Source organism: Gadus morhua, chromosome 17 (assembly GCF_902167405.1).
Source record: "Gadus morhua chromosome 17, gadMor3.0, whole genome shotgun sequence".
Lineage (NCBI taxonomy): Eukaryota > Metazoa > Chordata > Actinopteri > Gadiformes > Gadidae > Gadus > Gadus morhua.
This window is the reverse complement of record NC_044064.1, coordinates 2029648-2042256: the sequence shown is the minus strand read 5'-3', so window position 1 is coordinate 2042256 and position 12609 is coordinate 2029648. Positions and strand designations below refer to the sequence as shown.

Below are 12609 nucleotides of genomic sequence, written 5' to 3'. Positions count from 1 at the left end.
CCACCGGTTCATACTGGTTCATCCAACCCATTGCCCCTCCCAGCCCTCCAAAATGTAAAGCGTTGTTTCCTTCGCCCGAAAAAACCCAGAGCACACACTCTCGAAACACCACACCTTCCAACCGAATCACTCGCTAATCAAACCGATCCTCCACCTCTTCCTCCATCCTTCTCCCTTCCGTTCCTCTCCCGTCGGCCCCCCGCCTGTTTAAAAAAATCCAACCCTGCGTCTCGTGTTGTGTTGGTTCCTGTGCCCCGTGTTTGGTGTGTGTAACCCCCCCATGCTCCCTATCGCAGTACGGCAGCGTGCTGTACTACAGCGACCCGACGCTGGTGTTCGTGTTCCTGCTGGCGTTCTGCACGGCCACGGTCACACAGTGCTTCCTGATCAGCGTCTTCTTCTCCAAGGCCAACCTGGCGGCGGCGTGCGCCGGCCTCGTCTACTTTGTGCTCTACCTGCCCTACGTGCTGTGCTACGCGTGGAAGGACAGCATGCGCTTCGGCGCCAAGGTGGCCGTGGTGAGTGCCTTTACGGTGGGATTCGGGGCGTTTGGCAGACACTTTTGTCCAAAGCGAATTACGATAAGAACATTTGTCAGAAGAAAGAGAAACAACATTCGCTGTCGGTACAGTGAGGGTGTTCATAGAAACAAGTCCAAAGCACTGACAATTGCTAGGTAGCTTGGATAAGGTGGTACACAATGCCGTACTGAGTACTATTTTTAAGCGCAAGCCGGACTAAACCCGGCAGCTCTAGCAATGAATCGCTACAGCTGGTGTGTTTTAGTCCGGATGATAATCAGCTCATTTGATCGATTATACAAACTTAATTTTTCCTGTCTACTGTGGAACCATATAATATCTCCCTCTTTCTCGGTCATTGAAATCAACCATCACAACTTAGCTCATTAAATGTATCGCTTGAACTTAAACAAAGTGAATTAATTGCAATCCAATTCAGCATTAGACCCGTTGTACAAATAATCTCCAGTAAATTACTGTGGAGTTAGTGGGAGCGAACAAGGGGGGAAAATACACAATTTCCTTTTTGGAAATAGAGAAAACATACAAGAAAGAGCCCTGAAGAAAGTTTGTGTCCTATCCATCCTCCTTTCCTGTTAACAAAGGGATCGGATGGTGGGCCGGGGAAAAAGAAGAGATAAATAGTGCACCATTGCTCAACTCTCACCGTACCCTTTCTAAGTGACCTTTCCAGGGGGGCCTGCATCATTTGTCGTCCCCGGCTGTCCTTTTCCCGCCGACAGAGGAACAGGAAATCTTTAATCTTCATTGCCATGCATGTAGCCTCATCTTCCCAGCTGGAGACCACCAGAATGCCGGTCTTTTTTTCCTGTTTTGCAAATCTTAACATTGACCACCCCCCCGCTCCCGGCTTCCCGTGCGTTACTCCGGTCATCAGTGCTTGTCCGCTGGTGTTCCAGCCCCACCCCACCTCCACCACCCCTCACCTCTTCAATCATAGTGTTTTTGCCTTCCTGCTTCATCTGTCCTGATCATTCCACCTCTCAAACTGAAAGCATAACTCCAGGCTGAGGCCCCTTGCCTCTACAGCCTCGTGGTTCCAGCAGGAATGATTAAATTGCTTCTATCCGTGGGGTAATGATGGATGTATTTGTCTTCTGCTTGGCTATTTCAAATCAGCATCCATCCCTCTCTCTCTTTCTCGCTCTCCCTCTCTCTCTCTCTCTCTCTCTCTCCCTCTGTCCTCTCTTTCTGTCCTCTCTCTCTCTCTCTCTGTCCCCCGTCCTCTCTCTCTCTCTCTTTGCCCCCCCCCCTTACTCTCCGTCCCCCACCCCTCTCTCTCTGTCTTTCCCCCCCTCCCCCTCTGTCTCACTTTCTGTCTCTATCCCACTTTTAAAAACCTGTGTGAACAACTGCGGTTTCTCTTAATGTTTCTCTCAACACTTCCTCCACAAACTCCCTACTGCCTCGGCTTCCTCTCTCGGCTGCACTACATATTCTCTCGCTCTCTCTCCAGATTGATGGGCTAGCCCTCTAATTAGCATGAACAATGTTTCCCTGACCAAGCGGCGCTTTCAGACTCATCGCTACGCTTAATTTGGGCAGAGGGAAAGCACACAGCTCAGATGGATCTGGGAGCTGCGAAGGCACATAGATCTCTCCCGTCCCGCCGCACTGTCTTTGATAATTAAGCCGTGAAAACTCACATTTATAAAAAGAAAAGGAGAAAAGTTGGGGATAACTGAACCAAACCATCGCCAGTTGGTAATTCATATAAGTGTTGCCCCGTGAATAAAGAACATAGTAGGCTACCAATACACTGCCTATAGCCCACAGTTAGCACAATTTACGCTATCAAATCGATGTCATACCAAACGTATAGTCCATTTCCCTTTACTTTTGCTCTCCTGGGAGTCTGCTCCAAACTTAAAACAAGTTTCTCCTGAGCTCAGACACAGCGAGAGCCTTCACCTCAGAGGGGAGCGAGCTTCAAATTGCCCCCGTGACACATGTCGTCAGGGAGTCTGGACGGAGTGTTTGGTCGAGGTCAGAGCGTTACCTCCCAATGTTTTGGCCGGGACCCTTCGACAAAGGGGTCAGGAATGATTCACACACTGGCGCCCGCTGGCAGCAGTGGGAGAATACTTACGCCGCTGGCAGGAGAAGACTTTGACATGCCTTTACTTTGGGGCCACTAAAAGGGTCATGGATGCCTGGCCTGAGCGAGGTTAAACTAGCTAGGGCTATATGCCGGCATCATCGGCATAGCGTCATCGTACATAAGGCTCTTGATCCGCCATGTATATCAGAGAGCTTCATGGCGATCCTATCATTGCTTCGGGCTGCATAATACTAGCGGTTAGCCCTAAGCATACTCATGCCCTAGCAATGCAAACCAAGCTAACTTACAAGCCAACAATGGAAACCATTAGGGTTTGCCACCATTTCATCGCAGCACATAACGCTATCAACTCTCAATGCTGCGGCCTAGCAAAGCATAGTAAGCTAGTGGATTATCACATGGCCCTATCATTGCATCACAGCCCACAGCTAACCGCTAACCCCACGGTGACTGTTGACCCAGACGGCCCGCACTCTATGCCCACAGGTACCCCCCCCCTGGCCCCGCATTGCACCGTAGCACATACCTCTAACTCTCGCCGGCTCCTGTAAATGACTGTGGCATCTGCCGGAGTTAAAACGCTGTGAGCAAATGAGGGGTGATGAAACAGCTGGCAAGCAGCATGCAGTGGAGAGCGATAGGTTGGCGGCAGATGCTGTTGCGTCGAGGATGGGGGGGGGGGGGGGGAGAGAGAGAGGAATCGTCTGCCATTTCCTACTGTACGAAACAGCCCACTGATCTTTGTTTGCATCACATGAATTGCATCCCGGTCTGTGCCCTCCAGAGAGACCTAGCGAGGGAGGTAGAGAGAGAGAGCGAGCGAGGTAAAGAGAGAGGGAAGTTCTGTCTTCCCGCAGAGAGAGAATCCTCAACCCTCAAACAAAAAGCCCTTCGTGGCCAGCGTCTCTTTTCCTGTACTGGGCTCTCCTCCGCTCGCAGTTCAGATAACCCTTACAGTATGCGCCTACACAATTCCTCCTACACATGAACCTCGGCATCTCTGGCCAACATGATCGACAGCGGCCGCTAACCCCCCCCCCCCCACCCCCGACACGTGAGAGGCGACGAGAGGGCTCCAGACGCCAAACGTTTCTCGTCCCCCGAGACGTCAAATCCGACCAACTGTCGCCTCTGCTCCCCCTCCCCAGAGCCTGCTGTCTTGCGTGGCCTTCGGCTACGGCTGCGAGAACCTCTCCAAGTACGAGGAGCAGGGCCTGGGCATCCAGTGGTCCAACATAGCACAGAGTCCGGAAGAGGGGACGCGCTACAGCTTCCTGGTCTCCATCCTCATGATGCTGCTGGACGCGCTGCTGTACTGGACGCTCACCTGCTACATCGAGAACGTCTTCCCAGGTAACGGCCCTCGCACGCTTCTGTTGGACACGCCGTCGTCCAACAGAGCGACGGGACGGTGAACCATCAAAGGATGTGAACGAAATTGGAGAAGATACTAAAAGAAGGTTTTTGACGTTTACGTTTATATCCAAGGGTTTTTAGCAGACGCTTTTAAGCAAAGCGACTTACAATAAGTACATTTGTCAGAAGAAGGAGAAACAATATACCGCTGTCGGTACAGTAAGGATGTTCTTAGAAACAAGTGCCAAGGACTGACAATTGCTAGGTTAACCCATTCCCCGTTTATAAGAGGATTGCTAGGATAAGATACTACACTCCCCCCAGCATGGGGTAAGAGGTCATACAGGGTATAAGTGAACTCTAGTGCTGCACAACCTAGTTAAAATAAGTTATCGTCATTTTTTGAGCGCAGAGTATGAGAAGTAGCAGTGGAAGACTTTGTTTTCTTTATGCAATGACATTTAACGTATGATCATTATTTCATTATTTAAATTTGATATAATCAAGCGTGATGATGTTGTCGGTTCGACGGGATCGGAGGCCGACGTTAATAAGTACCACGCAGTCCGCGATCCCAGCAGAGTCGGGTCCTTAATATCGTATTCCAGTCCGACGATAATTAATCCAATCATCGGAGGACCTCTCCACCAGGCCGGGCCCCCGGAGCAAGGGGCCCCACGTCCCCCTCGTTATTATCATCATCATGATTGTTGTTCTGATTAAACCGTGTGTGTGTGTGTGTGTGTGTGTGTGTGTGTGTGTGTGTGTGTGTGTGTGTGTGTGTGTGTGTGTGTGTGTGTGTGTGTGTGTGTGTGTGTGTGTGTGTGTGTACCCCTCAAATCGCAGGCCAGTACGGGATCCCCAAGCCGTGGTACTTCCTGGTCACCAGGTCTTATTGGTGCGGGACCACCGCCGCGGCGAGCACCGTCCACCCGGACACGCTCAAGAACCCGGGGGTCCAAAACGGTACCGACCCGCCTCACCGCCGTGCTCTCGTTGTGACTTTAACCCTGTTCCACCAACGTTTCAGGGCTGGTTCGGAGCCAGTGCCGATCTCGAACCGGTTTGTGGCTTTGACACATTAATAATCCTGTCTTCGGGCCGGACAAAAGGTTCTGACTCAGCACCAGCTGGTCCAGAAACAAGAACCAGTGACATCTAGCACTGGGTTAGCGTAATTCTAACGCGTACATCTTAACGTCCTGCCGTCGTGTTGCTAAGACAACGGCGTCGTAGGCTCTGATGCATTGGCGTGGCTCTACTCTCTTTCTACTCTAAGTCTGTGGAAGATCAAGCTGGTTCTTGGGGAGTTGGCGTGTAGAACCAACACTGAACCAGCACCAGCCCAGCACCGGGTTTGCGTTGGTGGACAGGAGGTATTGTTGTTTGTCGTCTGCTGGCTGATGAAACGACCAACCGCCGAATCACGGTCCAAAAATATAACTCCTGGCCAACTGCCAATGGTGGTCTTGTTTGACTGGCAGTTGAATGCTTTCGAAAAGAACGCTTTGGACCCACGAACTGAGAATATACCGTGAGAAACGTGTGTTTTTATCGCTGAATTCTCCACGGGTCATCGTTTGTCAAAGCGGGGGAAAAACAGAGCTCCTAATTAGTTAGCGGTAGCGTTAATATGTCAGGCGGTGGCGGCGGCGTTGCTGCAAACCGACGCTAACACCTCATTGGCTGAGCAGGGCTGATAACAGGCGAGGTGAGGCCGATGGGAGCGAGGTGTCTCCGGGAGAGTCTCTAATGAACACGGGGACGGCTGGCTGGGGAGGGCTGGTTACTCCCAGGATTGGGTGGTCGTATTGTTAACAATGTGGGTAGTGACAGTTTTAATGTCACTTTATGCTTCCGCAACATTTATTCCTGCTAATAACAAATATGCTGTTGGGTATTTGCTTTTCTTTTTTCAAATATGGTATACGGTTTAATACGGCCCACTTATACTTTATGTTTATAAGCCGAGGACAAACGAAAAAGGGATGGGAAAACTGTAAACCGACTGTCAGTTTTATGAATTAAAGAATGTGCAGGTAAAATAAAGAATTTATGATCAGTGATTACGACAAGGATTATTTCAATTATATTTGCGAGTATAACGACACGATCGGTTTAATGAAAAATGTTTCCTACGCAATGTAACCTCCAACTCTTTCATTAGGCCGGTCTAGGATTTCGGAGACAGCAATCAAAACATCCATCAGTATAAGGGAGGGAACTCGTATCGTATGTGTCCTTGAAAAAGTTAAAGTATTTAATGAAGATGTTATTTAAAGGCAGAGTATTTGCACCCTTTCAATGATGATGTTTACACTGCCCAATAGTACGCACAAACATCATTTGTGATGAGGTGAAGTGGGTACTCAACAAAAAAATATATTAGAGGGGGTACAATAGTAGAAAAAGTCTGAGAACCACTGACTTTGGCAAGCAGAGAATGTTCCGCGAATGAAAGAGTGCATTTCCTCACATTGCCCCCTTGTTCTCTAAAGGTTACCTTGAGAAGCCACCGCCCGACATGAAGGCGGGGGTCTCCATTCAGAACCTTGTGAAGATCTACAAGACGGGGAAGAAGCTGGCGGTGGACGGCCTCAGCGTGGACTTCTACGAGAACCAAATCACGTCGTTCCTGGGTCACAACGGAGCGGGGAAGACCACCACCATGCAAGTAGCGCGGGTTTCGCTTTACTCACCGGCCCTCTGTTTGAGTGTTTGTTGTGTGATCTGCCATTGGTCGTTTGTCGTTCTCTATTTTTTGGCCCGCCTCACTTTAATCATATTTTTTTACTGAGTACTCGATTCGGACACTGAAACGGCTGAAAAATAACCATCTGTTTCATTAAAAAATGGGTCTGAATAATGCGTCGTAAGCGCTGAACAACCAGTATTTCATGGTCGTTTGGTTATCCAAAGCACCGCTCAGTCTTTTACTGGGATGGGTTTTATATAACACGATTATTGAAAGGACTAAATAAAAACCCTGCATGCAATACTTGAAGACTATATTCAAGTTAATATTTCTTAACATTAAACGTACTTGTTGACCTGTACTCGTTGACACGTTATACTCTGAATGCTAATCTTTGTGTAACTAGTTAACAATATATTTGTAATGATTATTTGCTGCGACTGGAGTCTTCGTCAACCACAAAGCATATTGGCGATCTTTTACGTGACTTCCTGTTCTATACTCCCGCCCCCTATAGGTCCATCCTGACCGGGCTGTTCCCGCCCACCTCAGGCACCGCCCTCATCCACGGGCTGGACATCCACACAGACATGGACGCCATCCGCAAGCACCTGGGCATGTGCCCGCAACACAACGTCCTGTTCAACGAGTGAGCCCTCCACGCTTACACATCATTTATTCATCATCGGTGGGAGAAATTCCCACATTAATATCTGGTGTTCAGGGCGTCCCGTACAGGCTCAGTCCCGAACGCAGCGACGCGTGTTTGGAACCTGCCCGTGGTCATTTGCTGCATGTCCACCCCTCTGTCTCCCATACCTCCCTCTTTAGCTCACTCCATCATAAAGCATACAAGAAACAAATCATTAAAAATATATATTTTCGTTGCGCTATTAAAACAAACCCCCCAGAAAATTGGCGGTCAAAATGCGACACAACAAACACAGCTTAGACTCTGCGTCGTCGTGCTGCAGAACCAGTTTCCGATGAATATTCATCTGGAGTGTCGTGGGGGTGTTCGGGGAGCCTGCCTCAGAGCCACATCTGGCCTCCGCCGGGCCTGGAGTGTTGTTAAAAGCCGTCGCACTTCAAGGGGGATCCGTCCCCCCCTGCATATAAAGGGCCCCGAAATAAACATGAAGAGCCCAATCATAACACATAAAGACAGACACACCGGCAGAGAGACAACACCCTCCCCATCACCTCGTTAGGGCCACGACGGACGGAGAGACCACGCCCTCCCCATCACCTCGTTAGGGCCACGACGGGCGGAGAGACCACACCCTCCCCATCACCTCGTTAGGGCCACGACGGACGAAGAGACCACGCCCTCCCCATCACCTCGTTAGGGCCACGGCGGGCGGAGAGACCACGGCCCCCCGATCTCCTCGTTAGTGCCACGCCAGCTCTTGATTGGTCGCCCAATCAATCCCCAATCTCCAATCAATCCGGCCTCGTGTTCTCCACCCACAAAGGAGGAAATCCGAGAAAAAAGGGGGCTGAGGACGGCATCTGTTCAGGTAATCAGCTGGCATTTCCCAAACGTGCGCCGGCGCAGCGATGGTCGCCACCGGTCCGTGTTCACCGTGCCCTCCGGCTCTCTTTTTATTTTTTTGTGTTTTTTTCTCCCGCTTTTTCCTCCTCTCCTTCCACGTCCGACGCGCTGATTACCTCCACCCCGACGCGCTTCGTCCCTCGTAATAACGGGGCCGGGGCACCTTCGGCGGATTACGCTCATTAATATTTATCCCGGTACAGAGCGCCCTCGTCTGCATTAAGTGGTGGGGGGGCTCGGGATGGGGGGTGGGGGGGCTCGGGATGGGGATGGGGGGGGGGCTGAAATATTCATGCACACATGGAGACATTTCCGGCCTGAATGGGAGGAGGCTAATTCAAGTGAAAACCATTTCCACTCTTTTAAAGTTCAAATGCACATCCAGTACCGACCCCCTCCCCCATTTATATTCTCCTGCGTTCATCGTGACAGTTTGGAACGTCGGATTGCCAGGTTATTTCCTGGGGAGGGACATTTGAATGAATTCTTGAGGGGGAAGGGGGGAGAGATATGTTTAAACGCGTTATTAACGGCGTTAACGCAAACCAAATTTAACGGCGTTAAATTTTTTATCGCGCGATTAACGCAATTATTTTATAAAAAAAAAAAAAAAAAATTTTTTTTTTTTTTTTTTTCTTTGGCTCAAAACAAAGAAGCAGTAGCCTGACTGCTATGTTCAAATGACATTTGTTCAAAGCAGTCGTTTAATTGCACTATAGGCTCTTTTTTGTATCGTCCTGTTTTGCTCAGTGTATATGCCAATGTTGTTATCAATAAAAATCATTTGCACAAGGCAAGCCGATGCACTTCACCATGTTAAGAGAATTAAAATGAGAAGAATTATGGGCCAAAAAAATCAAGGGATATTTAGCATAGAAAAAGAATTTGCGATTAATCGCGATTAATTAGAGTTAACTATGACATTAATGCGATTAATCACGATTAAATATTTTAATCGCTTGACAGCTCTAGTTTAAATGAATTAAGAAAAAAGGATGTGGTCATGGAGGTCTGGCATTTTGCCCACGGCATGACCAGTGGTCCTGGTGGTGTTCAGGCCGCGAGAGGCTTTAGGGCTGACGAAGGCTCTCTCTCTTTCTCTCTGTCTGTCTGGCTCTCTGTCTTTCTCTCTCTCTCTCCCTCTCTCCCTCTCCCTCTCTCTGGCTCTCTCTCTCTCTCCCCCCTCTCTCTCTCTCAGCCTGACGGTGGAGGAGCATGTCTACTTCTACGCCCGTCTGAAGGGACTGAGCCGGGCCGAGGTTGCCGCGGAGATGGACCAGATGATCGCCGACGTGGGCCTTCCACACAAACGAAAGGACCTGTCCAAGAACCTGTCAGGTGTGACGCGCACACACACACACACACACACACACACACACACACACACACACACACACGCATACGCACACACACACACACACACACACACACACACACACACACACACACACACACACGCGTGACTGTTGCAAGCATATTGCCCCAATATCACACGGGAGATATTAAATTGTATTCAATATGAAACAGACGTGATAAATTCACCTGCCTGCTTGTTTGTGTGCTTGCATGTTTGTGTGTGTGTGTGTGTGTGTGTGTGTGTGTGCTCGAACCGCACGCTGTATCGGAATGTCAGGAGGACGTAATTCACTGTCCGTGGGGGCCTTTAGCGTGGGCCTCTTCCTGCCTGATGAATCATCCTCCGTCACGGGTTGCTTATGGAGGGGGGGGGGGCACTGAAATATGACGCCCAAGGTTAATCCGCGCTGACATTTCCGCCATATTAGCGCGGCGCCGGTTGCATTCTGATCAGCAGTGGTCCCAGCGCGGGGCTGACCGCTGCCGCCTGCAGGTGAGAGCGGGACTGGAGGTATTAATAGGCCCCGACGTCAGCACTGTGTCCATGCAGAGGTGCATAGGTCATTGATTACCTTAATACAGACGTTTAATCCGTATCCGTTCAGTCTGTCTGTGTGTTCCGTCTTTCCGTGTGTGTGTGTGTGTGTGTTTGTGCGTGTCTGTGTGTGCGTTTGAATGCGTCGGCCCGTGTGTGTTTTCCATCTGTCCGTGTGACTGTGTTCCCAGTTCTTCATCAGTCCGTCCATGTATCCAACCATCCATCCCTCCGTCGCTCACCGAAAAAAACGGGATGTTTTGCAAGACTATTCCGTGCCATCGGTCTCCATCGGACACGACGAAAACCCCAGACGCATCCCGGTAACACCTCTATTCCCCCCCCCCCCCCCCCCCCCCTGTCCCTCCCCAGGAGGGATGCAGAGGAAGCTGTCGGTGGCCATCGCCTTCGTCGGGGGGTCCAAAATAGTGATCTTGGATGAGCCGACAGCGGGGGTGGACCCCTACGCCCGCCGGGGGATCTGGGAGCTGCTGCTCAAGTACAAGCAAGGTAGAGTCGCCGGGGGGGGGGGGGGAGGTTGAGTCACTGGAGGGGGGGGGGGAGGACGCTCTGCCTGGAGGGGGCCTCGTTGTCCTCTGATCTCCCGGTGTTTAACGGCAGCTTGACGATGATCGGGACTTTGCACAGAGCTGATGGGATCGGAGGATCGCTTTTAATTATAACTAATTACCGAGCATTATGTTGAAGTTATGATTTGGGTTTTAAGCTCTCTTTGATAAAATACAAGCTTTATAAAATATTCGTATTCAAAGGTTTCAATAGACCTTCATTACCTATCTGATATTTGAATACATTTGAAATATCTTATCTTAAATTAGTTTTGCCGACAGTGTCATCCTCCGATCTACCGGTCGTTAAACAGCTGTTTAACGATGATGAAAATCGACAAACTTTCGTTATAAGCAAGCCGCAAAATCAATCGACAAAGAGAGAAAGGAAAGAAAAACAGGGGTGAAAAGTTCGTAAAAAGCGAACGTCTCATTAATCGTCGGTTCTTTGAGTCGTGTTTTCATCGTAACTTTTGGGCCCTCTTTCACTTTGTTCTGCCGATGTGGCTGTAAACAAGTCTCTTGACGTTCTAATAACACAGTCACCCAGCAGATGTCTAAATGTTTAATGTGCATTGAGCAGCTTTCCGCCCTCCCGTTGTCATTACCCCGGCGCTCTCTCTAATCAGGGCTTTCCACGGCGATGGGAAGATTCGTCTTTTGTAATGAGGACACCCACACACTAGGCCGCCTCAAAGGCCTTTCATATGGGCCTGCCGTCAACGCCATGCCATTTATTTTAGCTTTGAACCAAATCAAATAGATGATACATTTTTGAGGGGGGATTATGAGGCCCGGTTTCATGGAGGTGTGCTCGTGGGAATTGAAAAGAGGAGGAGGAGATTAAAACTTTGGTCGTTTTGTAGTCTGGTGAGTTTGATCGCTTTTTATTTTCTAACTAACGGCTCATTCTTTTTATCTGTTACTATCGTGTCTGTCTATTGAATGCGATTCTCAACGATGTCACATCGGACATCTCAAAGTTTAACTTGTAATGATTGGAAAATTGGAAACAAATGGAACAAGGCACGTAAGACCTGTGACAGAAATTCCTATATTTACCTTTATATTGGCAGGCCGTGAATGTAAATACAATCAATGACAATCTTGTTGAATCAATTGGGGGATTCACGTTATTCAATCAGTCTGCATCAATCAAGTCTGTTACAATGGCCCAGTCACGGTAGCATCAGCCGACACTTGATAGCAAAGCTTACAGATAAAACGGCTTCAGGCTGGTCACAGACTAGCTTTCTCTTTAAAACATTTAAGCGATTACTCCTCAAGGTGCTTAACCTCATCAGATACAGCGTCGGGCGGCATTCAGTCACTCGGCCTCAGGCCACTCCTTTGGCAGGGACATTTTAAATGTTTCTTATGGAAATGAAGCATGATATCTCAAAGTTTAAATACAAGGCTTTCCGAGAGGGTATCAATTTTATTCATGCTGTCGGCGTGAAACTAAGAAGGGTTAAAAGGAGAGCCAAACACCAACAGCGTTTGGATTAGACGAGAGAGACTGCCTCTGGAGGCTAGGTGCGATACTGAACGCCTGGTAAATGCACTGCATTTGTACAGCGCGTTTCATACCAGTGGCCACCCAAAGTGCTTTACAATACTGCCTAACATTCACCCATTCATACGCACATTCACACCCGCTGGCGATGTCAACCATGCAAGGCGACAGCCAGCTCGTCGGGAACAGTGAGGGTCAGGTGTTTTGCTCAGGCTAAGAGGAGCCGGGGATCGATCTAGCAACCTTCGGTTACAGGTCAACCCGCTCTACCTCCTGAGCCACTCCCGCTGTCACACCAAAATTGTACCGGGGGCGAAAATTTACCTCCTGCGTAATCCGCGTCGAAACATTGCGACATCGATCGACGTGATTGTCCGTTGCCAGGCAGGTTTCAAAAAACATTCGCGCTCATCAAGACGAAAT

At 49.4% G+C, this 12609-nt stretch overlaps 1 protein-coding gene across 1 annotated transcript in view; it reads left to right on the top strand.

Annotated features, from left to right (window-relative positions):
- LOC115529572 (phospholipid-transporting ATPase ABCA1) overlaps nucleotides 1–12609 on the top strand; it is a 156781-nt gene that overhangs the window by 44347 nt on the left and 99825 nt on the right. Inside the window, exons 16-22 of the mRNA XM_030338370.1 lie at nucleotides 297–518; nucleotides 3753–3957; nucleotides 4807–4926; nucleotides 6459–6630; nucleotides 7173–7304; nucleotides 9409–9548; nucleotides 10474–10611. Coding sequence (XP_030194230.1) covers nucleotides 297–518; nucleotides 3753–3957; nucleotides 4807–4926; nucleotides 6459–6630; nucleotides 7173–7304; nucleotides 9409–9548; nucleotides 10474–10611 — 1129 coding nt within the window. The remainder of the gene's footprint in view (nucleotides 1–296; nucleotides 519–3752; nucleotides 3958–4806; nucleotides 4927–6458; nucleotides 6631–7172; nucleotides 7305–9408; nucleotides 9549–10473; nucleotides 10612–12609) is intronic.